The sequence below is a fragment of the Nansenia antarctica genome (genome assembly GCF_963989245.1).
Source record: "Nansenia antarctica genome assembly, chromosome: 6".
NCBI lineage: Eukaryota > Metazoa > Chordata > Actinopteri > Argentiniformes > Microstomatidae > Nansenia > Nansenia antarctica.
This window is the reverse complement of record NC_137676.1, coordinates 25,623,925-25,650,153: the sequence shown is the minus strand read 5'-3', so window position 1 is coordinate 25,650,153 and position 26,229 is coordinate 25,623,925. Positions and strand designations below refer to the sequence as shown.

At 44.3% G+C, this 26,229-nt stretch overlaps 1 protein-coding gene across 1 annotated transcript in view; it reads right to left on the bottom strand.

Annotated features, from left to right (window-relative positions):
- Positions 1-749: 749 nt before the first annotated feature.
- Positions 750-26,229, bottom strand: part of ints13 (integrator complex subunit 13) — a 49,635-nt gene continuing 24,155 nt past the window's right edge. The window contains exons 12-17 of the mRNA XM_080533408.1: positions 21,887-22,054; positions 20,085-20,239; positions 18,142-18,372; positions 3,471-3,607; positions 3,016-3,151; positions 750-1,001 (exon numbers count right to left, since the gene is read on the bottom strand). Of these exons, the coding sequence (XP_080389534.1) occupies positions 965-1,001; positions 3,016-3,151; positions 3,471-3,607; positions 18,142-18,372; positions 20,085-20,239; positions 21,887-22,054 (864 nt within the window). The 3' untranslated portion in view covers positions 750-964. The remainder of the gene's footprint in view (positions 1,002-3,015; positions 3,152-3,470; positions 3,608-18,141; positions 18,373-20,084; positions 20,240-21,886; positions 22,055-26,229) is intronic.

Genomic DNA, 26,229 nt, shown 5'->3' with positions numbered 1-26,229 from the left:
GTACTTGTTTTGTTCATATATATGTGAAAAAAGCATAAATGCACCTTCTGTAATGCCAAAGCAAATTCCTATATGTGTCAAGCATAATGGCAATAAACGTTATCTGAATCTGAACTACAGTAGGAACCTGAAATGGTTAGAAAGTGCAACTTCTCTGCTTTCAGAAACTGTTGGAATTTTTTCCATTGCAAATAGTTCAATAATTACGATAGTTTGAACGAACCCTGTAAAGTCCTGTTGAGGACCCAAAATTGATTTATCAACTTTGAATACTTTTCAAGACACCGCGGATACCCTGAACACTCTCGTGATCAGAGCAGTTATCAGGTCCCTGTGTTTTCTCTGGGTAGAACACTTTAGGCAGCACCCCCTCGCAAAACACTTCCTAAATCCCTGATCTAAATCCCTGCGTACCAATTTCCTACATTTCATGCCAGTTTACTACATTTCATGCTGAGCCATGTTTTGTGTGACACCGGTATGCTAGGTATGCACGGTCACAAACCCTGCGGAGTCCGGTCCGTGTATGCTACGTCTGACTATGTTTAGGCCTCTAGAAGGGTCAGCCATAGCTCAGCGCCCCTGGAGCAATTTCAAGCGTATTGGGCAGAAGTGTCTGGTAGCAACCTGAACTGAACATAACTGAGACTTGACCCAAAACCTGAACACAACCTGAACACATGAATGAACAGTGAAAAATGACACATTCAGAGAAAAGGAGAGCAAAATGGCAACAGACAAAACGGCCTGTAAACAGCTTTTATTGCTTCACACAACATGTGAGTCTATCCATACAAACGTGGGTAAAAAACAAACAAAAGTCATTCTAAAAAAGTTTTCCACCCATCTGTCAACGGACAGAGTACAGGAGGACATTCCATACACCTCATCTCTCCCAAGATCCTGTTTCTGCTGTGACTTCCTGGGGAGGGACACAGAGGATCTTGGGTAGTGACACGTGACATCATCTGGTGGCTTTCCCATTCTCATGGAGGTCCATTCTGAAAATAAATAAATAAGACATTGAACAGAATATCAATACAGTGTTTCCCCTAAGTTTGCTGCCTTGGGGGGGTGGCATGGACCCCAGGGGGTAAGACCCTGCGAAATACCAACGTCATGTCCAGGGGGTGTACTCGTACATTAAGCTGCCTTACGCTACGGAAACAGGAGATTAGGCTCGAGAACCATCCTCTCTCCCCCTTTTGCTGTCAACCAAAAGGTAAACATAACAGCCAGAGTATTTATAATCTAATAAGAGGTATAAATTGATCCATATCAATTTATAACATAATTATAATTGAATATTGGATTGCTGTGGGCAATGCAGTCAGATAATGTCATTTTGACTGTCCAACTATAAAAAACTGACATTTCCAATGCTTCAATCCACTGTCCATGTACTGTAAATATGCCATTATGGTATTACCATGAATCCCAATTCTAGCAGAATAAGAAAGATTGTATATCTACTTCAAGTAAAATAATAAAGTGCATCCAGTTAGCTCTTTAGCTGGCAAGTGTGCAGCAGACTAGCTCATCTCATCACCTCTGAGTTAGCTAGCTAGCTTGCTAGTTCTTTTACACCTATATAGTGTATATATAGTAGGAACTATAGTCAGACACTTTCTAGTCACAATAATATCGACCAATTTTAACCAACTTTCTCTGTCAGAACACTCAGCAAGTATATTTGCTAACATTTCAACTTGCTTACTGCAGACATCTCACCCTGCAAAAACTCTTCAAAAACTGCACACACTCGGGCAAAATCTTTATTATTCTCCAGCGCAGCGCGACGCGAAGTGTGGAGAAACGTCTGGTCATGTGAGACTACTGGCGGACTAACATTACCAACGAGCCCATGGGCTTGCTACTCGCCAGATTCGTGTTGGGTGCGTTTAAGAAACGCTGATATTTTAGCCTGCTTGTCAGATATTTGGTGTCTATGTCCGTAATAATTCATCTTTCTTGGGGAGGCGGGGGGTTCCGTTGGGGGGGCGGCCCGCAATGGTAGGGGAAACACTGCAATATATCATAATACACGCACGCTAGGGCTGCAACGATTAGTCGACATAATCGACGACGTCGATCATAAAAACTCGTCGACGTGGAATGTTAGTGTCGACTAATCGTATTTTTTTTAAAAAACGTTTAAAAAAACAAAAAACGGGAGCCATGCAAGAATCAGCTGGGTAAGTTTTAGCTAACGTTGTTAGCCAACTGGCTAACGTTATATTGTTAGGGTCGTAATGTTTATGTTAGCTTTACTGTTACATGTTGGAAAACAACGTCTCATGGACAGGGCTGTACATGCTATGAGCGTTTGTGCTATTAATTTATTTGCCCTGTGGCACGCGTGTGACAGACAGAGGCGCTTGTATGTAACGTTACGTAGCAGGGGTTTTCCATGTTGAAGCCAGGAGAACGCGAGATGAAATGAAGTGAGGGGTGGTCGCTATTAAAATACCAGGTAGTCATGGTGGATGATCATGAATGATGCTTGATAAGTGAATGTTATTTCAATTATGTTGAGTCCACCAGCGAGCTGTCTGTAAGATAAACAGCGCCAAGCGTAGCCTACTAACGTGAGCTGTCTGTAGTCTAGCCAGCAATGCTAGCTAGCCAATCAACTAGCTCTGTGAGCAGCTGTAGCTTGGCGTAACGTTAGGTTAGATAGCTAGTTAAGCCGGATTTATGCTTCTGCGTTGCCATTTACGCGCAGCGAAAAGCCACACGACTAACCGCGACTAATCGAAAAAATAATCGACAGATTAGTCGACTACCAAAATAATCGTTAGTTGCAGCCCTAACGCACGCACGCACACACAGACAGACAGGCAGACACATTCTGAAAATAAATTGACATTGAATGGAATATCAATATATCATAATGCGCACGCGCATGCGCGCACACACACACACACACACACACACACACACACACAGACACAGAGAGACACACAGACACACACACAGACACACACACAGACACACACACACACACACACACACCCGTTCTCTTCTTTAAGATGCTGGTACAACTCTGCCTTGTTGTTCACCGAGCTGATCCTCCCGGCAAACTCCTGATGCCTCCGAGAGTTGGCGGTGGTGATCCTGTTGGTCCACATGGTGAGCAGCGAGACTGGACCTGTGAACCGCGGGCCAGGTGGACAGACAGGTGGACGACAACACAAACACAGACAACGACTGACTAACTGCTTCACTGCAGAGGCGCGTCTGCAACGTCTACAACAACAGTTAGCCTGAGACAGAAGCCAAGTGCATCCAAATATAGAGGAACACTTTCTGAACGAGTCTAATTTGGCATTCCTTTTGAACAAATGAGCTACTACCTGTAGTTCTCTGATGACAATAAAACCCAATGATGACTAATTACATTTCACTTGCATTGTTTAGTAACAATCCATTTCTCATTTCTCAAACATCAGGTTACAGTAATGCTACACCTTTGGCTCTCTCAGGAGGCTGGATGTCATCTGCTGCCAGACGGGGTTTCTTATTGAGAGGTTCTGGCGAATCAGGCGAGTCCTTGATGACCTCCGACTCCTGCTCCTCCTTTTCTCTCTCCAGCGCCCCCTTTAGCCTGGTGGTGGAACACAATACGCAACACATAAGCAGACATATCCAATGACTACGGTTCACTACATTGATCAAAAAACAGGTTTTCAAGGATAGAATTTGAAGTCTTAAAATATGTTGCATCTACTGTATAGTATGTCAGAGCAACAACTTTTCAACATTATTTTAAAATAAAGTAAAATCAAATCAGCTTTTGCGAATGTTCAGCTCAGAAGCCTCAGGATTGACAGGGCCTATATCCTTGGTGGTTGACTGACAGCCCATCTGTTACGAACTCCCAGATCTTATGGCTCTACGTGTAGGGGGTGTAGGGGGAGCCGTAACATAAAGGGTGTATGTTGCCACTTATAGGGAAAGAGGGAAAACTAATAAACGGCACAACAAGAGAACTAAAGTGCAATGGTTTAATTCGAAAACAGTGGTGAGGTACAAATACACAAGCCATAGGACAACAGGTAGACTATGAGCGGTGTCAACCCAAAGAAACCCATGAATAAAGTGAGACCATTGTGAGTGTACAATTCTACATAATGACAGCCGCTCCTTTGCCTAATGTATTTAACAGAGATGAGCCTACGTGATGTAATGTATACCCAAGGGTATCTCATAAGTCTATGTTACAGCTGTTACTCCCAGGTTGGTAGCTACTCATTATGAAACTCAATATTTAGCATTCAAAAAGAGCATATAACTTTTTACTGATCATTAAGGCTTTCAAATGATCCCAGGGCTTAAAGTGGGAAAAAATCCTGTGCCTGAAACTTTTTCTTGGGGAGGGGGGTCACAGTTTGAGATATTGGGAGAGGGGGTACAGAAGACAGCTTCTTGTCTCAATGTTTAAATGCATTAATACTATTTTATAGTCAATACAAAATATATGTCTCAATGTCAAAATGCATTAATACTGTTTTATACTCAATACAAAATAAAACAATATATTTAGATGTCTTTAACACTAGAACCGCCAGAGGGCGCCATATACCTAAAACCGCCAACGGGTCAAATTGACGTCTGTGCCTGGCTACGGCATTTCTAGTATCCGAGCCTACAACAAAATGTACTCTGTCATTGTATTAAGGCATTGTGTTCACAAATGAATATTTCAAGTCATAAAATGTTGTTGGTCCTCTTGTTTTACAAGTTAAGTATCTTTGACAACACTCATCGCTTTGCCTGTACGTCAATGTAAATCAGTCAAAAATAACACTGGAAATGGGTAGGCTATTAGAATAATATTTGGGTGGTGTGATAGGCGTAAAACGTCATTCACCACATAAAAAACTAAATTAACAAAGTACCTACCCCAAATGGACCATAATAACCACAGCATCGGCCTATGTTGCAACAGAATGTGACGAAAGAAAGCGCGCCTCCTGGGATGTCTCAGTCGCTGAGCTGAAGGCATTTATTGCTCTGCTATATGTGAGGGGTGGATACTGCCGGAAAAAACATTGAAATTGAAAGTTTCTGGTCGGAGAAATGGGGAAATGCCTTTTTCAACTCCACATTATCTCAGAACCGGTTTCGGGAGATCATGCGCTTTCTGCGCTTTGACAGGAAGGAGACCCGACACTCCCGGTTGACCACCGACAGGTTTGCGCTCATGGCTGAAGTGTGGGAGAGATTCAGACAAAACTGCATCTCATGCTACAAGCCAGGGCAGGACATCACCGTGGACGAACAGCTGTTCCCGACGAAAACAAGGTGCCGGTTCACGCAATATATGCCCAACAAGCCAGATCAATTTGGAATTAAGTTTTGGCTGGCAGCAGATGTTGAGAGCAAATACCTGCTGAATGGCTTCCCATACCTGGGTAAGGATACAAGCAGACCAGCCACGCAGTCCCTCGGAGAGAATGAGTAGACTTTGAATCATATCATTGTAATTGCTAGGCAACGACATAAACAATGCAATGCTGTTTGTGCCGTTGCCTATAGCGGTTATAATGCATTTTTATATGTGGGTCGATTTGACGTTGTGGCGGTTATAGGTATAAATGCCTGTATTTTTTATTTAGATGTATCTATACCATGCATGAGGGCTGACGAGTTGGCGATGTTTACTTTCCTGCTGGCTAGGTGTTGTGTTGTTACTTTGGCCAGATCATCATAAAAAAATCGAACAAGGACATTGAGGATTTTGTCCATGTTAAGATTAGTAGCTTCGTCGATATTCATTGAAAACGTTGCTTTTTTAAGCTTTTCACACAGCCGTTTTTTAAATTCCGGGGCAAGGCCATGTGTGTTTAAATAGCTGGCGTGCTGATTGGAAACGGACAGCTTTGTCAGTGCATTTTTGTCTTCTGATAGCTTCTTGCACAAATCGACGAGTGGCTGAGCCATTGTGAAAGACAGATCATGTTCAGCTATAAACGCGCACACTCGGATCCGTAGACGAGTTTCTTTGAGCACGGCGTACAGAAACAAGCACCCGGCTCCCTCAGTTTGAGGCACCACGTCCCATAAGGCTTCCCGTCACTACTCTCCTCTATCCATGCCCAGCGCCATTTATTACTTACTCCTCGTTCTAGTATAGCTGTGTCTTCGCCAGGTGTTACGGGTGGTGGGGTCTTTTCTGTTGGACCTGTGGTGTGTTGTTGTTTTGTCTATTCTTCTGTTTCAGTGTGTACCTCCTGCTGGAGTAATCAGTGAGATGCCTGGCAGCTGGGATCATCAATCAATCATCCAATCAGTTCACCACACCTTAGTCTATATAAGTTAGTTTGTTCTGTTCTTCGAGAGAGGTGGCAGCTCTCAATATTTTGGTATGTAACTTATGTTGCTGGTTATAGTTTGTTTGATGCCCTTTTGTTAACCTTTTTGATGTTCTCTTTTGTTCTCTTTTTTTCTTTTAGCCGGTTACAGAGTTCGAGAGGTAGGGCACTTAGTAAGATACCTGCAGGTATACATCTGTGTCCTACACCACACGTAGAACACCCATTGTATTAGTAACATCAGCTAGTGCGGCGACACTAACCCTTGTATTTTTGTTAGGTGCTACGGCACCGGCTATGGGGGTTAGGCTAGGGGGTTAGTTCTGGGGTTGTTTTCTGTTTATAGGTTTAGATTTAGTTTTCTGGGGCTTTTCCTTGAGTGGTCGCTGCATAGATCAGGGGGTTGGGGTCTGTGTTGTGTCTTGTCTCTGTACCGTGTGTTTTAAACAATAAATTATTATTGTTTAACGGATGCCTGGTTGTCACTGGTCTACTTCATTTGCACGCTCACTGTCATATGTTATGCCGGCGGGCTCCTACCACCAGGGGGTAGGGCGTAACATGTTGGGGGCTCGTCCGGGATCCTTGTGGTCCCGCCAGACAGTAAGAGTGTGGATGTTGTAGTCCAGTGACATTAGCTGTTAACTAGGTTTAGGTTTATTCTATGTTCTGTTTTGGTTTGGGCTGATGCGTTTGTGTAGTGGGGTAGTATTCTGTTTAGTGACTTTTTAGGTAGGACCATAGTAGTTTTATATTTTTCTGTGGCAGTTAGGTCTTTACTACGCAGACAGTATGGCTACAGGCTTTAGTGTGGAGACTTTCTTGGCCACACCCACCAGAGAAGGGCTGGACCAATGTAGAAAAGCAGACTTATGTGCTATAGGTACTCATTTTGGGGTAGAGTTCTCTAAAGCTAACTCTTTGGCTCAGTTAAAAGAGGCAGTGCTAGCTCTTTTAGAGAAAAAGGGTGTGACTTTAGGGGAGGGGAAAGTAGTTGAGGCACTTCCTCCTGTTTCCATTCCTGGAATTGAGAGGGAGTCTCCTCCCCCTAGCCCGCGTGCCGCCTCTTGCTCTGACGGCCCCCCTAGTCCCTCTGTGGAGGTTAAAGTGGCTCATTTAAAGATAGAGTCTGATGAAAGAGAGAGAGAAGCAAAATACCGACACATAGAGGCTATGCATAAGCTAGAGCTAGATAGAGACTGTTAGGTTTCAATATGTTTTCAATGTTTGTATAAACTGCTAACAATATTAATGTTAAAAAGGATCTGTTGACAAGATGTCAGTGTGTGCGTCCCACCCTAAGTGGGCCCCTTTCAGAGAAGTACAGGAAAACGCCCAAAGCGTGCCCCAAGCTGGGAGGAAGCTTATCTTCATTATTATGTTAAGTCATGTATGTAAAGGCATGTATACTACGTCATATAATGTCTGTCATGTTGTGATAAAGATAACAATAAAAGGCTACAAGCGAGAAGTGAGCGAGCAGAGTGATCTGGGACGTGCTAGACTGCCGTTCAGCATTCTCCCTTGCTAGCAAGTGAAACTGAGAACTCGAGTCTCTGTGTATCTGTGGTTAATGAATTGTTGGTCTGAATGAACAGCGGGGCTAAACTTCAGGTTTAGTACCCAACATTTTGGTCCTTCGAGCCGGATCCCAGGAAATCGTTTTTGCTGAAGAGAAGCGGGAAAAGACACACCGAAAAAGTCTGTCGACAGCCAGGGATTTCAGTTCCTGCCAAAAGTTCTGTCTCGTGAATTCGTGGTCAGGCCGGTGAAGGTAGATTGTCCAACCTTCCTTCTCTTCGAAAGACGATTTGACGGGATATCCAAGACCTAGCTATTGACCTCAGATAACAGGGTAAGGTATGAACAGGTACTATCCACCTGAAGTTTAAAAAACTAAAGGATGTGTTTTAAAGTGAACAGGTACTCTCCACCTGAAGTTTAAAAAACTAAAGGAAGTGTTTTAAGGTGAACAGGTTCTCTCCACCTGAAGTTTAAAAAACTAAAGGAGTTTAAAGGTGAACAGGTCTCTCCACCTGAAGTTTAAAAAAAACAACTAAAGGAGGTGTTTAGAGGAGGAGAAGGAGAGTTGAGATATACTGTATACTCTCTATATGAGGATTTTTTTGAGAAATACGTCATTGTTGAATTGTTGAATTGTTATATTGTTATTTGTTGTTATTGAAATACGTTATTGTTGAATTGTTGAATTGTTATTTGTTGTTATTGAAATACGTTATTGTTGAATTGTTATATTGTTATTTGTTGTTATTGAAATACGTTTTGTTGAATGAAAGTGTGTGAGAGAGAGAGAGAGGTGTGTGTGTGTAATAGAGACCTAGAAATGAGGAAACTAAAAGTAGAGCTAGATAGAGACCTAGAAATGAGGAAACTAGAAGTAGAGCTGGAGATGAAAAAACTTGAGTTTCAGGCTCCCGGTGGTCATCCACCAGGCACTCCTAGCCTCCCTAAGCCTTTCGATGCCAGCCGTCAGATATCATTGGTCCCTCAGTTCCGAGAATTAGAGGTAGACGAGTATTTTGAGTCCTTTGAACGTATTGCCACTGCTTTCAAATGGCCGGAAGAGGCATGGGGGCCTTTATTACAGAGCAAATTGATCGGAAAAGCTCGGGAGGTCATGAATAAAATGCCTCTTAAGGAGAGCCTGGATTATGCCAAGTTAAAAGCAGCAGTGCTTCGCGCCTATAGTCTCGTGCCTGAGGCATACAGGCAGCGTTTTTGCGCTCACGAAAAAACTCCGGATAAAACCTTCCTGGAATTCGCTAGTGAGAAAGAGACTTTGTTCCATCGGTGGCTTAAAGCTACTGATGTCGCTGATTTCGATTCTGTATGTGATCTGATTTTAATGGAGGAGTTTAAAAACTCTCTGTCAGAGCGTTTAGCCACATACCTTAATGAGAGAAAAACTGTTAAACTAGCCGAGGCTGCTGTTTTACTTGATGAGTACGTCCTAACTCATAAACAGCACTTTAGTTTGTTTGGTTCAGAGAGAAAGGGTAGGACTGAGAGACAGGATAAAAACAAAGCCATGGGTTTTAATTCAATGTCCCAACCCCAGTCTAGTCGGGAGTTATCTCCTATTCCTTTAGATCTTCGTGAGTGTTATTATTGTCATCATGTTGAATGAATGAATGAATGAATGAATGGTCTTTATTGTCATTGCTACAGTACAGGTACCAAACAACGAAATTTAGGAGGGGTGGCTCCCCTGGTGTTAGGAAAGAAAAAAAAAAAATCACAAGAAGGGAAGGAGCTGGTTTACATAAATAAAGGCTATGTACACTATCCACTATACTATACTGTACAGATAGACGACTAGGGTTGTCATATTGCACAATAGTGTTATTGCACATTTATTTAAAGTGTCGCAGTTTGCAGGCTTGAAATGTACATATTTGTGCCTCAGCAATACACCTGATTTTTTCAGTCCAGCAGCTGCCATCAATCCGTCCAGACTGTCCAGGGCCCAGAACCTAGGTCTTTGCTGTGTTCAGGGCCTGGATGGCCCTGGGGTAGAAGCTGAGCTTCAGTCTGTTTGTCCTTGCGGCCAAGGTCCTGAACCGCCTTTTCGAGGGCAGCCGGGTAAAGTGTTCGTACCCAGGGTGGGTTGGGTCCCTGGAGATCTTGGAGGCCTTCCTGAGACAGCGTGTGTTGTACAGCTCTTCCAGAGAGGGGAGGGGGGCGCCGGTGATCTTCTGTGCTGTTCTCACGACTCTCTGTAGCGCATTTCTCTCCGCGGTTGTGCAGCTGGAGAACCAGTTGCAGATGCCGTAGGTGAGGATGCTCTCCACTGCGCCGCGGTAGAAGGTCACCAGTATCTCCTGCTTGCTGTGTTCCTTCCTGAGGACTCTCAGGATGTATAGCCGCTGTTGTGCCTTCTTGATGGTGGCTTTTGTGTTGTCCTTCCAGGTCAGGTCATCCCGCATGTGCATCCCCAGGAATCGGAGGGTTGAGACTCTCTCCACGCTCTCTCCGTCGATGAGCAGGGGCTGGATCTCTGACTTTTTCCTCCTGAAGTCTACGATGATTTCCTGGGTCTTTGACTTGTTCAGCAGCAGGTTGTTAACCTTGCACAGCTTGCTCAGTTGCTCTACCTCATCCCTGTACGCCGCCTCGTCCCCCCCCGAGATGCATCCCACCACGGTGGTGTCGTCTGCAAACTTTACGATGGAGTTGCTGGGGTGGACGAGGGTGAAGTCGTAGGTGTAGAGGTTGTAGAGGATGGGGCTTAGCAAATGTTGGTCATTTGATAGCCAATTGTGATTTGCGTAAAAGGAGAGAAGCGAGTAGGCCTGACTCTCCTTCGCCAACAGGATTGTGTTCGTTAGTTGCCGTGCCAGACCCAGTGGGGAAAAAGCCTGATTCAACCTACGACCCGTTCATGTTGAACGGTCATGTTTCTCTGGGCTTAGATAGAGAGTGTCCCATTCACATATTGCGTGATACAGGTGCGGCACAATCATTCATTTTGAGTGATGTGTTGCCTTTCAGTGAGGAGTCCTCTTGTGGCTCTACCATGGACCCTCGGGGATAGTTCCAAAAGATATTAGGGCTAAAACTGCTAGTGCTAAAATGCCCAATCCTGATTGGGTTGAGTATTGTCCAGAAGTTAAACCTATTACAGCTCCTGGCTTAGTTAAACACTCTAGATCATCGTTTCTCAACGGGGGCGTTCAGACAACATCGGGGGGCGCTGGAGCAGATATTTTTAAAAGGGGGGCGTTGAGGTGTTCTTGGGGGGCGTTCGCGCATTAAGTATTTTTCTCATGAAAAACAGCTGTCAGCAGTGTTATTACGGGTACGTTCGTAAATGCACGAACGGTCAGTTCGCTCGGACAAACCGTCTTTTCAGTCAGAGCACCCATCTCTGAGTGGTCCCAGAGCGCAGTGCTCTGAACTTTGGAACTGTGTTAACAAAGTCTAATAAAACATTTATAAATATTAGCATCATAAAACAGTCTGTTTGTATTCTCTGATGTTGTCTGAGTTTATTTAACACTCATAAACAGCATTTTTATTCACATGGCTTTTCTGCTCTCTGGTAAACTAATGATAATGATATTCCAACTGCCCAGTTAAATCAAATCCATTATTTGGCATTCAGTGACATGCTTTTTAAATGATATAACACTGAATATTAGTCAACATTAATATTCAGGGAAGAAAAAAAGCAATTTTCTTTTGATGGGGGGCGGTAAGAGACCTGGATAATGGACAGGGGGCGCTGGCCCAAAAAAGGTTGAGAACCACTGCTCTAGATGGTACACTATGTACCCTCTTAGCATATTACATGTGTTTGAGGCAAAACTAGATATGGACCTTTCACCTTGGCTAAAAATGTGTAAGGAATTCTCTAGTCTAACTGATGAGATTCACAATCTTTATGAGAAATTGCTCACCCGTCTTCCTCGCTGCTCAAGCAAGAGAGGGAAAAGATCAGTCGAGGGTTGGGTGGGGGCAGGACTAGGAACTTATAACACATTTGCTCAAGCTATATCTGAATATAATCACAATTGGGTAGAAAGTGAACTTGTCCTTGCTGGTGAGTGGGTGAATCGGGCGGCAAGTGCAAATGCAAATGGCGCCTCGAGTTTGGCTAATGCAGCACGATACAATTTGGGCATGCGTGGTGAGACTGTAAAGGTTATCAGCAGGAGTGTTGATGTTTTCAGAATTGCGTTCAGCAGGATGTTGGAGAGAGCAGAGCGAGAGCAGCAGTGTTACCGAGCGGACAGGCCACTATTGCCGAATGGAACTCTATGATTACAGATTAGGCAGGGGATTAGGCACCCCGAACCTAGTCTGTAACAGACGGCGGTGGAATTGCAAAGTTCCGAGGGCACGATAAAAACTAGATATAGTGCTGGGGAGAAGACTGAAGGCCCCTGTGTCTGATGAAGTATGAATGAACATACTACCGGGGTACCGTCTAGTCGGCGCACCTGTCGCATCTAGGTGTGTGGGCAGTGCGTGGTACGTGGGCGACAGCCCACACCTAGCGGGATGTGAGAGGAAGTCACACCCGTGAACAGGCAAGGCTGGTGTAAACGGTCAAAGTTTCTAGACCCATAGCGAAGTGGGCTAGGGATCAGACCGTCGGTTCCCAACTGGGCGGCCAATCACCGCTACAGGGTTGGTGTTTAGACACTGACTGGGGATCGCTATCGACTGGGTCACCGGCCGGTTGGGTCGCAAAGCCTTAAGCCATAGGAAAATGGTGGCTGCGCTCAGCTCAATGTACAGTCAGGCCACTGTAAGCTGAAACCGAATGCGTTAGTAAGCGAGCAGTGCTTTCCGTGATCAGAGCTCTGAAAAGGAGACGTCTGGGAAGCGGAAGGGGTGGAGGTAGACTGACTCTGACCCAAGAAGGGGTTGGAGGGCAGTAAACCTCCATCGGAAAGGGTTCCAGCCTGAGACTGCGCCCTGGGAAGAGGGGAGGTCTGAAGGAACAAAGTGCTGAAAGATGGGTATATCCCGTCGGAAATCGCAGGCCAACTCCTGGCTGCAATAACACTTCCGGCTCCATGGCACATTGTGGGGGAGGTTCTGCCGGTATCAAGAGTTTGTGCTGACTCAGAACATACTCTGAGGGGTGTGATTACATTTCCTCTAGTCCGCGGCCCTGGATACACAGTACGCCGTGTAACTGCTCTCCCATTTCCCTGTGGGGACCACTATCAACACTGGTGTAGATGGCTTATGGAAGCTTATGTAGATGAGAGCGATAACCTGTTTGACAGGAAACATTGTCAACAAGTAGGCCTAAGTGTGTTTTGTAATGGCGCCTATGTTTCCAAAATTAATATTTCTGATTTCTCCACCGGTTTTGAAGTGACCAAAGATCCCCCAAACATTCGGCCAGTTCAGATATCACACACTCACTGGTGCGGGACAGGTGAAGTAATTATTAATGATAATTATTGCTCTATAGGGCCTGTTTGTGTTTCCCCAAACCCACATTCTTTAACATATATGGGACAATCTCTTTTGCAGACCTTGCATATTCCTAACATCCGCTTGGAACCGCATAATTGGACAGTAGGCACAACATATGAAATGGATAACATACTGTTAACTCTAAGTGATAATATTAAGAATCATGTATTGCTGACTGGGGTTACAATTGCTAAAGCTAAAGTTGAAATTGGAACAGCTGAAAAAGGCTTTAATGACGCTAAAGGTTATGTGCAAACAGCCAAGAAACATTATGCTGTCATTAAGACATTCCAAGCGGGTCATGCTATCATTGGAAGCGGAATTCCATTTGGAAAACTTTGGGTTACGGTGGCTCAGATTATTTGGGCCTCCTCCATTGTTACTCTTATTATGACTTGTTATGTACCACTACCATAAACTTAAGAAGTTAGTTGCAGACATGAGAATGATTAGTATGAGACAGTATATGCATATTTAGATTTAAAACATATTTACCTGCATATCTATCTTGTAAACGTTTGGTAACGAAGACGAACATAAAGGAATTTAAGTTTTGTGTGCCTGATTCATTTTGGTCATGTTTTTATCTGTTTGATATGTTTGACTGTTCAGCTAGAATTCATCAGCTCTCCTCCAAGATAGAAAGATTACTGAAGGAAAACTAACTATTCCCCTGCTGAGGGACTGACGGGGGTGTCTTTGGGAATGAAAGGGTTCTTGGGGACACTTGCATATGAGCCTCAGGAATGTTTGCATTCACAAAAATGCTGATTGACCTGTGAGGTACTCAGTGAAGACGGACCATCCCTTCCCCTATCTTGGTTTTCCTGAAGTAAAGTAAAATGTCTGATATCTCAGAATTTTGGTTTAAAAGGAGGGAATGATGGGTAATGGCTGAAAGTTAAGCTATGTATTCATCTAGTTTTAGTTTTGTTATATTTCACTAAACACTAAATAGTGTATTTTGTATAATGAGTAGTCGAGACATAAGTCACTAAGTGGTTTCACATGTTAACTCTCCCTAGCAAGTTGACAAGCTTTGTTTGTGTTGAACTGTGGTTGGACCTTCTCTTGGGATCCATTAATCCTGTTGCTAGTGAGAGCCCTAATACTGACCCTGAGTTTAAGGAGAGTTACGACCACCTTAAGGAGAGCTTTGACCTAAAGGGCCCTATTATGCACTTCTTAACTTGCCGTCTTAAGTCTTAATTAAGACGCACCGCCAGGTTAAGACCTACCGCCACCCTTATTATGCGCTTCATACGCGCTACTGCTATTATGCAGGTGTCGATAGGCGCCCACACATAAGACGTAATACTCCCGTGCATATATTACTCATTGTGGGAGTGTTCATTCATATGTTAATGAAGTGCACTAGGCGCCCCTGCTATTATGCGATCTGACTTTGCTCCTAGCGCTAAGAAGTGGTTTGAAAAGTTCTTAAGTTTAGACTTCATGCACGTTTTGAAACACGAGCGCGCCTCCGCGGTTTGCGCATGCATGTGGGCACACATGAACACGCACGTGGCTCCACGGCAAGACGTCAATTACGGTCACAGTATAAATGCTTTATTTCAGAAGGGAGAGGCCAGCGCTGTACAGTATGTTGCCTCCGCATACTGTGCACATACAGTACGAGCATGCCGTGCGTAATATAATGACATCAACATCTGTCATTCCTGCAGTCTTCCAGCGACCCCTCTGTAATACTTCTCAACTCACAAGCGGAGGTATTGCCGTGTTTATTCAGAAAATAATGATTGCTGTGTTTATTCTGAATACTATATCACACAAGGTTGTTCCATGTTGCCAGGTGACTGTCTCCCTTCCGTCTCCCTGTCTGCAGTTGAACTTAAACCAGCTGACCTGTTCTTTCCTTTAACGAATTTGAGTATAAGGTTCCCTTGCACAGAAAACGAGTAAGCTCAAGATAAATGTTTATTAACAAATGATTAACATAAATTAAATGGCTCGTGCATGACGTCAAGGCCGCCCTCATGCACGAGCTTGTTACTTTCTTCTGCAGAGAAGCGCGCTGACCTCCTTCTTAGGACTTCCATAATAGTATAGCGCTAATGACTCAACGCAGCCGGTTCTTAAAGGGAATGGCACCTGGCACGCTGATTGGGTTGATTGAGAAGACGCCCAAAACACACCCATGACTAATTTCTTTGCATAGCGCCGGGTTTTAGGTGCCCACTACCGCACGCATAATAGCAAAGTGGCCTTGACCACGCCTCCACGTCTTAAGTTTAGATCTACCGCCTCGTCTTATTGCTTAAGACTTATGAAGTGCATAATAGGGCCCAAAGTGTCTCAGTGTCCAGTTTCTGTGTGTTACCTAACACTTTGAACCATACTGCTTAATATTCATATAGGATGCTTATGTAATTGAGCGTGTACAAATCCTATAGGCTGAATAACAGTTCTTTGTCTCTGAAGACTATATAAACTCTATGTGGACTTTATACTTTGAAGACTGTACCCTATACTGAGTCTACAAAGTATAAAGTCCACCCCTGAGTATAGTATACTCAGGGGTGCACATAACTGGTGCGCCAGTGCGCATGCGTCGCCAAAATGCATGCTGTGCGGCAGATCAGCCGCATTAACGCGCTCTTGCGCACCAACAGCTGGAAGCGCTGGGAGAGGAATTTACTTCCTCAAAATCCAACTGCTGACTGCTGACTGCTGCATCACTGCAACCCCCACTAAGTAACTATTTGCCGTCCCCTCAGCCGAAGGCAGTCGACGACGACCACGGCGACTCCCCTCACGAAAACATTCGGAAAGTATCGTAACTTGTACTTTCATTCCGCGTATCGCGTATCGCACGGTTATCACGCCGACACGTGAAAATTCAGTCCCGAACGACTCGTCGCTAAAAGGAAAAACAACACCAAGGGACACGTTTCTTTTCTCTGAAGCTTTCAAACGTTCAGACGTTTGTTTTACAGCTTCATTATCGCACCTCGACCCCTGACCCAGGGAATATGGTTGGGAATTCTATTAGAAGAAAAAATAAAAGACTTTGTTGCACAATCAAAATAATGAGCTATTTAAAGTGATAGCCTACAACATCCTCTACCATGGTTGAAATTGAGGACAGATGATTAAGCTTGTAGCATAAATAAATGCTTAGGCTGTAACTTTTTGTTGAAAAGTTGATTTCAGTGTTTACAGAACAGAGCAGTGCTTAAAGAGATCAGTTGATTTCATTGTGTTTAAAGAACAGACATTCAGTTAGTGCTTAAAGCGATGTCAGTTGATTTCATTGTGTTTAAAGGAGTCTGACAGACTTTCATGCTTAAAGAGCAGTCATTTGATTTTGCATTTGTTTCTTTTGTTTTGCACACAATAATTTGTTCGTTCATCTTTATTTATGAATAAATGTCGTTTTGCTAATACAGGTTATCCATGTATCCCTTTTTTATCCATCCTGTGGGACGGGTCGTGACTCGCGAGCTCGGGGAGCACCAAGCAGCATCCCTAGGTGCTCCTCTGAGCACTGGCCCCAAAAAGTTATGTGCACCCCTGCCTATACTTCTTCCCGACCGGTCGTATTCATTAAACTAAGAAAGAGATCTCTGAGTCTGTCGTTTGTCATCTGTATCTTCAAGACCATCACTTTTGATAAAATCCCTACACTAACATTACACTCAAACTTCTTAAGGCCCGCCCCACTACTCTGCCTCCGATTGGCTAGAAGTCGTTGGTTGGCTTGAGCAATGTGATACCATTGGTAGGCGGAACTGTCTCTTTGCTGAAGATGACTCTTTAAATTACGATGTAAACAAATAGCATATGATTTTCTTATTTATTTTTGGCTCAATTCCCCCGCGCCGGAAAACCAGCACCGTGCCGGAGAACTTTAAGCCCTGTGATCCTCTGTAACTCGAAGCTTCCCACCAAGTTTTAGAATAGAATTGTAAATAACACAAGTTGCCCAGTTGGCATTTCCAAATGTCCTATTTCTGAGGAGAACTTGAATGCAACATTACTCTCACTTAAATCATAGCCTACCTGACATTGACTGGTAAGATGTGTATTTATATTCAGAGAGTCTCCTGGCTTACAATGCTAGCAGCAATTGATATTGGGTACATGCTAACTTTAGCTAGCTATTAGCTTAGCTAGTTGGTGAACGATTGTCTAGTTGTTGGAGCAGGCAGCTTGTTTTACAGTCAAGGCGGGCACACAATGCTTTTGGAGCCTTGGAATAGGGAGAAGATGTTTAAAAATATGTGTACTTTCTAAATAGTGAAACCAATATGAAAGGAAGACAAAAACATTGTATTAAAGCTGAGAATCCCTACTTTGAACCCATAGTAATTGTTTGATTTCAAACTGTTGGAGTATAGTGCTAAAAGAAGACAAAATGCTTCCTATTTCCAATATACTGTATATGGAGGGCACTGTATCTACATTTGCATTATATTTCTGGAGGTATCAAACCTGAAGAAAAAATAAAATGTGTATGATAAGTATTTCTGATTTGAACTAGAGAGCTAAGCCGTTTCTTAACTGACAAGCCAACCTAGTCAGACTAAGCAGGGTTTGACATTAACGGTTGTCCGATTGCCCGGGGCAAGTAAAAAATATGCCGGGTTTTGCGCCTGTCCACCTGTCTGTCGATCAGCGCGTACGCTTAATAATATCTTCACTCCACGATCATCTAGTCTGGTCTGGCGCATGCGCCCTCCATTGTTCTTCCTGCACACCGATACACATATCCAGGATCCAGCAGCGTCGTCGCTATCGCGCAAACAAACATAATTTTTTTACCAGCCCCGGGCAATCGGGCAACCGTTAATGTCGAACCCTGCCAATAGACCAACAGTTCTGTGTGCTGTGTGTCATACACTACCTCTCCGACTCCTGCCAGCTCTTGTCTTCAGTTTCTTTGTTGCCGTTCTTCTCAGCCTTGTCTTCCTTGTCTTCCCTCTTCCTCCCTCTCTTCTTCCTGTCCTCTTCCTCGGGGGGTTTGCTGCGGCAGGCGCTGATGCAGTCTAACACCCGCTGGTGTGTCTCGCTGCCTCCAACGTGAGTTTTAACGAGCGTCTCCAGCTCGTTCCACATGATACGATACTGCTCGTCCCTGAGGAGGAAGATGAACCCAGTCAGGCCACAAGAGACCGTGTGAATGTAGTTTGGTAAGACCAATTTCAAGAACATTTCAGCATTCAAAGTTCTTGTTTTCTCATTTGTTCTCAGGACCATAACAAATGACAGCTTCTTCACACCACTTGTAAGCACTTTTTCCTTTCATATATTTTTATTTTATTTTATGGACAGAATTCCAATATATGCAGTATATCATTATGAAGGAATAAAATAAAATAAAAAGTGCTTTAATGAATTGATAAGCAATTCATTTCAGAAACAGAGTTTTTCTTCTGTCTATGTTTGAATTTCCATTTCTCTGAAATCTCTCACTTGTTTGTACCTTTTGCGAAGTCAAGCATTTAGAATGTAGAGTGCATATTGCGAAATTTCGCAACGTCAATAATGCATCGGACAGTGTTTCCTCCAGGATTTTTCAAATTAGTGGCGGAGTGTTCTTTTTTCGCGCGCGTAGCGTATGCAATACGCACTGGCGCTCAATACAAAGACGTAATTTCACCGAAAAATAGAGGGTGGCAACATAAAAAAATAAAAAAAATAAAATATGTGCCCTGTTTACCCGTACCTCCGCCGTTCTGTTCGTGGTGATTTGGGAGGCAATAGATTATTTTTGCCCCACGCATATTGCCCTTAATTAGACCACGCGACCACAGCTCCGTTGTGTCTCTTATTGTCCAAATGTTCCCTGAATTTTAGCTGCATGTTTTTCCAGCATGTAAATCCGTTGTCAATAAAAATTCGACTCCCCTTCTTTCCCCCTGCCAATACTGTGTCGTTTGTGACATTTACCAACGTTTATGCTATCAATAGTTCGAAGCTAGCGTTAGATGCGAGGCTGCTCGGGAACATTATTTGTTTCACAAAATAGCCTGATTTAGTTGACCATGAACATCAGAGACTAGACTACATTACGAATGTTCATTTAAAATACTCTATAGTGAGCACTGGTATAAGAACATGAACCAGAGAACAGCAGTAAATGCAAGAACCCAAGGTCGTCGCTGATGATGTTGCATTTTCGATTAGGATACGCTTACGGGATTAAAGGGACGGGCGACGGGCGAAGAGAGAGGGAAGGGATTTCCAGAAATCCAAATGTCCCGCTAAATTCGGACCAATCACAAAACTGTTTTGCAAGCGCGTCGCCGACGAGGTTAATTGCAACATTGTAACATATTGTAACTTACTACATCCTAAATCGGAACGAAATGTAGGTCTGAAAGCGGCCTAAACTAGCTTTAATCTGATTTTTTTCTGTTCTCCGGTCATAAAGTGGACCAAATCAATTGGTGGCGGAGAAAATGTATTCGTGGCGGCCCGCCACGAATAAATGCATATAGAGGAAACACTGTCGGACTCTAAAAAACGCACGTTTTTTTTAACCTCCGTTGCGAAAGGGCCCCGCCGCCACCTTGCGGGGGGGCCTCGGGATTTTGCGGTACGCCACTGTGCGAGACTACTGGCGGACTAACGTTACAAACGAGCCCATGGGCTTGCCACTGTCGCTAGATTCGGGTTGGGTGCGTTTTAAAAAACGCTGATATTTTAGCCTGCTTGTCAGGTGTTTGGGGTCTACGTCTGTAATAATTCCTTGTTCTTGGGGAGGCGGGGGGGGGGGGGGGAGGTCCCCGTTGCATGCACGCACGCACGCACGCACGCACGCACACACAGACACAGACACACAACCTCTTGGGGCCTTTCCCCCGGGAGCCCACGGTGGAGATGGGCAGGGGGTCGTTCTTCCGCTCCATGTCCACCAGGTTGTACACCGTCTTCTGGCAGGTCAGCACGTCCTCCTCACTGAGACTCTCCTTCACGATCAGGTTAGCTAGCGGAACCACCTGCCACACACACACACACACACACACAGACACGGTCACACACACACACACACACACACACACACACACACACACGAGACAGACACACACAGACACAGACATACACAGAGACAGAGACACACAGACATAGAGACACACACTCACACACAGACACACACACACACACACACACAGAGAGACAGACACAGACACACAGACAGACACAGAGACACACAGACATACACACACACACACACACACACACACACACACACACACACAGTTGAATGAGCTGGATCAATATGACTAGAGTTGAATGAAAAAGCATGATTTGATATTCAACTTGTTGCATTACAACTCAATAAAACATCATTCATTGGGAACAGAATCATTAAGAAAGCCCCAGACTTGATACCCAAAACCTACGCAGATATATCAACTAAACGTTATTCAGCACAGCACATTTTTTTCCCGGAAGCAAAATGAAGCCCCAGATCCTGTCCAGGGTTCCCACACCTTATGAAACATCAAATTCAAGCACCTTTCAAGGACTTTCAAGACTCAATTCCCTCAAATTCAAGGACCCAACACGGCATAGTTTGAGGCAGAACTAGTTGACGAGCTAAGTAAAACTTTTTTGACCAGTGGGAACCCTGAATGAAGCCCCAGATCCTGTCACAGTAGTGTAGTTTTATATCATTTTATACTGAGAATTGAAGTCTCTCTACATTTTGGTGAATCTAGCACTCAAGGAAGGCCCATTTCCTTCCTGTAAGAGATGTGCCAAGAACTGTGGCGCAGTGAATAATTCTGACTGTGGACAGGGCCCATAACTTGTGCAATCACAGATTTGGATAATATGATTGGTTCCCAAAAATAGTGACCTCATGACCAAGGATAGGTCTAGAAATATGAGTCCCGCCCAACGTTGGGGGCTTTTTGCTTTTTGTCTGCTGTTTTCTCTCTGCGCTCATGTGACTTGGCTTAATAAAAGGCATCTTTGGAGACAATTCATTTAAGCTCTTTGTGCTTTATAAGTTTTACTCAATCTATTAAGAATCAATTAAATCCACAACAGTAGCCTCCGTCTGGCCCTGTCACAGTAGCCTCCGTGTGGCCCTGTCACAGTAGCCTCTGTCTGGCCCTGTCACAGTAGCCTCCGTCTGGCCCTGTCACAGTAGCCTCCGTCTGGCCCTGTCACAGTAGCCTCCGTCTGGCCCTGTCACTGTAGCCTCTGTCTGGCCCTGTCACAGTAGCCTCCGTCTGGCCCTGTCACTGTAGCCTTCCCCTGTCACAATAGCCTCTGTCTGGCCCTGTCACAGTAGCCTCCGTCTGGCCCTGTCACTGTAGCCTCCCCCTGTCACTGTAGCCTCCGTCTGTCTGGCCCTGTCACAGTAGCCTCCGTCTGGCCCTGTCACAGTAGCCTCCGTCTGGCCCTGTCACAGTAGCCTCCGTCTGGCCCTGTCACAGTAGCCTCCGTCTGGCCCTGTCACAGTAGCCTCCGTCTGTCTGGCCCTGTCACAGTAGCCCCCGTCTGGCTCTGTCACAGTAGCCTCCGTCTGTCTGGCCCTGTCACAGTAGCCCCCGTCTGGCCCTGTTACAGTAGCCTCCGTCTGGCCCTGCTGGGCTCCTGAGGTGAGCGGGAGGAGGGCAGGAGGAGATGCTCACCGCCTGCATGTTAAAGATGGTGGTCTGGGAGATGATCATGGGCCAGTAGCGAGTGTGGTGCTCCAGCTGGGCCGTGGCCCTCTCTGCAGGGGGGTTCCTGCAGGCCTCAGCCCCCTGGGCCTCTGGGACAGGAGTCAGACGGTTCTCCCTCATGAACTCCCCAAAGTCCTGCAGAGCATGCACGCACACGCGCACACAAACACACAAACACACAAACACACACACACACACACACACATACACATACATACACACACACAGAATGAAGAATCCTCTTATGAATTGTTACATTGCCTTAAAAACATATTCATAACAGTGTAACAGCCATATGGCTAGAGGGTCTTTTTTGGGGGGGGATTAGATAGACAAGTACCAGACGAGATGCAGTGATATATATATACACACATATCCTAGCCAATTGTACCATATTGCTTTAATATATCAAAAGCCCATCAGAAACTACAGAGTCATACAGCACAGGGACCGTCACTCAACAGTGGCAAAATAATTTAAAAAACAATTTAAAATACTTCAATCAAATGACAACTCCCGCTGATAGAGATGCAAGACAGTCCACATTTATTTGTGGGTTGCCAGGTAAGAGGTGAGCGTGTGATTTAAGCAATATCACACGAGAGAGAGTGTGTTATACTGAATATTAGAGATGCTCCGATCAGGGTTTTTGGTGCCGATCACCGATCACCGATCACTGGAATCAGTGATCTGCCGATCCGATATCACCGATCACCGATCACAGCGTCGAAAATGGCAATTGAAGCATTCTATTTATTGTGTAGCATTATTTATGTTTTAAATTATTCTTAACACCATTGACATTGTATATTAAGTATTTAAATGAAATTAGGAGATGAGAAAGTATCATGAATTGACGACCATCTGTTTTATTGAATTCACAACCACCTGTAGCTTACTTCAGGAAAAACAAATAAAATGTGAAAATAAAAATCATAATAAATAAAATGTACACTGTCACATCAAATGTGCAACATTCCACTCGAATGAGAGGAACTGGGGGCTCTTAGAGAACTTGGAGCTTATACTGTAACTGTAGCTTTCCTGAGGAACAATAAACATACCCAAACTAAACTGCAACATAAACAGGCTATAGCCAAATATAAAATACTGTTTCAAGTCAGTCAGTTTCAAGTCATATTTAGGAGGAGATAAGACAGCAAGTCAGCAATAATCAATAAAACAAAAAAACAAAACATTGCACCCAGGCGCGGATCTATGGGTGGGCCTGGGTGGGCCTAGGCCCGCCCACATTGACAGCTGGCCCACCCAGTCAGATTCATAAAAATACATATTTTTTAATAATAAAATATTTTTAAAGTTTAATTTTCACTAACTAACTGTAATGTGAATAGTTTTGTCTTGGAAATGATTAAAAGTATGTATTAATACTAAAAATATTCAACTTCCTCTCTTACGTTTACATTGCTTCCTCTTTTACGTTTACTCTGATTGTTCAGTTGACCTTGACCAGTTGTTCAGTGTGCGCGCTACAATGGCTAAACAGCTAACATTGTCCCGCTTTCTTAAAAAGCCACGTCTGGAAGTCAGTGAAAATAATGAAAGTTTGGACCAGGCCTTGTCTAGAAATCTTATTTATTCACAATAACAGATGATGACGCCACACACCGACGTGCGGAGAGTCCGAGACAGCGCTGTAATAGTTCGGTGAAGTATATTTTTTATGAGACTTTCCAAGATTAAAACGAAGAGGGAAACATTTGTGTGGAACAACATTGTGTATGCCTTCACTGGATATAATAATATAATACAATAGAAGCACACAACTTTACACAACAATATATGTGTATACACCAGTTTACGTAAATCCCCTAATCAGCAGCGTTAGGTTTTGTAATAAAATGATGGATCACCACAACTGGTCCGAGCCAGGTACATAACATGTATGATTCAACTTGAGCTTTCGGTTTGCACTGGACTGTCAACACCCACAGTTAAAAGCTTGCAAATGATAATACAGGCATTTCTTATTACAATTTCTATACTTGGTCCTCCATAGTTGATGGTTATTGGTTAATTCATTGACTATTGCGTGCGCTTGAATGCCTTGCGTGTGTGTATTATAATAACTTGTTTGGCTGTCCGTTGCATTCTCTGGGTAGACAGGTACTTTATTTATTTTCCGTTCGTTTCATGGTCTGCATAGTGATCTCCTCCAGTCCCTGCGAATATTTTGCGTGTGTGCGTGCGTGCGTGTGCGTGTGTGTGCATGCGTGTTGGTCGTACCCAAATGTTTCAAGCACCCACGGGCAGAAACATAAATCGGCGCCTATGATCGCGAGCCCGGTTGTGTTCCATCCATCTGGCTGCTCATACATAGGTCTAAAACGTGCGGTGATGAGTTTCACTCAGGCCTACCCAGATTTTTCCAGGCCTACCCATCAGCCACTTTCTGTATCCGCCACTGATTGCACCTAAGGAGATTTCAGACTCAAACCTTACTTCTGATTAAGCAGCATCACTGGCAGATTAGCCTTGAGAAATACAAGCATCTCAGCGTTTTTGGCACTCAGCCTGTTCCTCTTATCATCTAAAATATGTCCTGCTGCTGAAAAGTCGCTCGCTATCTACACTTGTGCAAGGTGCACAGAGGAAGACCTAAAACTCACGCGCTAATAGTTGTTGTTGCTATGGGCCAAGTGACTTCCTGCTCGCGGGGTCACATGACGTCGGTGAACACTACCTACACTACGCTCGTGAAGTCGCGCTGGAACTCTGACCAGCACTCGTGGAACGCCTCTCGTCCAATCAAAGCACTCGGTCCCTTTATGACGTCGAGCCCAGTGTGCGCTTCGGCGCTCTCTGAGCGAATCGACGAACGCAGCAAATGCCGTATGATATTCGTGGTATTGAAAGACCTTGCGTGCGTTCCTCCCCGAGGTATTTCTTTTGAGCAGACATTACAAACGGCATATTTGTTGTCTCTTTCCGACACTGTGTAATATTTCCAGACTGGCGACGCCATTTTGTAAACTGATCGGTCATGTTTGATCGGCCGTTTTGAGAACTCCGATCAAAACCGATCAAGGCCATATCGGCCGATACCGATCGGCGCCGATCAGATCGGAGCATCACTACTGAATATCAGCACGGCTGTGACTCTGTCGTAGGTACGAGGCCGCAGACCGAGTACCGAAGACAATCACAGCCGTGCTGATATTCAGTATAACAGCACGACCTCGAGTGTGATATTGCTTTTATACAACAGTTCTACAGCGCGATTTATTAGTTAACAGTAATAAGCGAGAACAGATTATGATTTGTTTGTTTATTTAATCATAAAAATAAACAGAAAATAGTTCCGCAACTGAACTTCAAATGGACGGTTGCCTAGTAACCTGAACACAAACATGTAGTCTAATTAACGGTCATTTAGTAGAACATCTGTGCGGCGGAGTGATACATATAGTTAAAGGTCCCAGTGCTGTTATACTGTATATCAGCACTCATGGAATGCCTCTTGTCCAATCAAATGACTTGGTCGGAACTAACTGTTGTATAATAGGCTTTTTGATCACCTTGTATCTTGAAGCTGTAACTGGCTACAATCTGGCAACATGAATTTGAAGCAGAAAGGCAAGTTGGCACCAGTGATGGGATGAGAGAGAAGGAACAGCAGACTCAAGAACAGGTAGCCTCAGAGAGAGAGGAGTTCTTCTAACCAGTTTACTCACATTAAACCCCATTTAACGATCAACTGGCATAAACGTCGAACACAATGAAAAGACAAAAGTTACCCGCCGAAATGTCCTTTATTTCTGCTTCAACCAAGTAGGTTTTCGTCAGGCATGATGAAACAGTAACCTACACAACAACATGATCTGTGGCACTTAAGCACTGGTAAACCCTGTTGTTTTACCCCCTGTTGGAGGCAGGACCATGTTTGCTATTTCATATTGTGTGCATCTTATGGCGCTTCTCCACTACCGTCCCGTACCGTACCGGAACCCGTGTGCCAGCTTTGTTTTGCTTTCTCCACTGCCAACTGGGCCGTACCGGGCCGTAGTACCCGTACTGATTTTAGCTACCCTTCCTGACACGGAGCGAAAGGTACTATCCGTGCTACGATGTGACGCTGCAGACTGTTGATTGGTTTGATTGATAGTGATAAACATTGTTTTTTGCACAGATTTGAGTGTGCAAATGCTGCTTTTCTGCACTCTATTTGATACTCTTCAGCTGCAGCAAGTCTGATCACGGATGAGCAGTGGTATTTTCACTATATTGAGAATTGACATGGTGAAATGCATGTCTTACACACACTTTTACCTAGTTTTTGACTGCCTGTA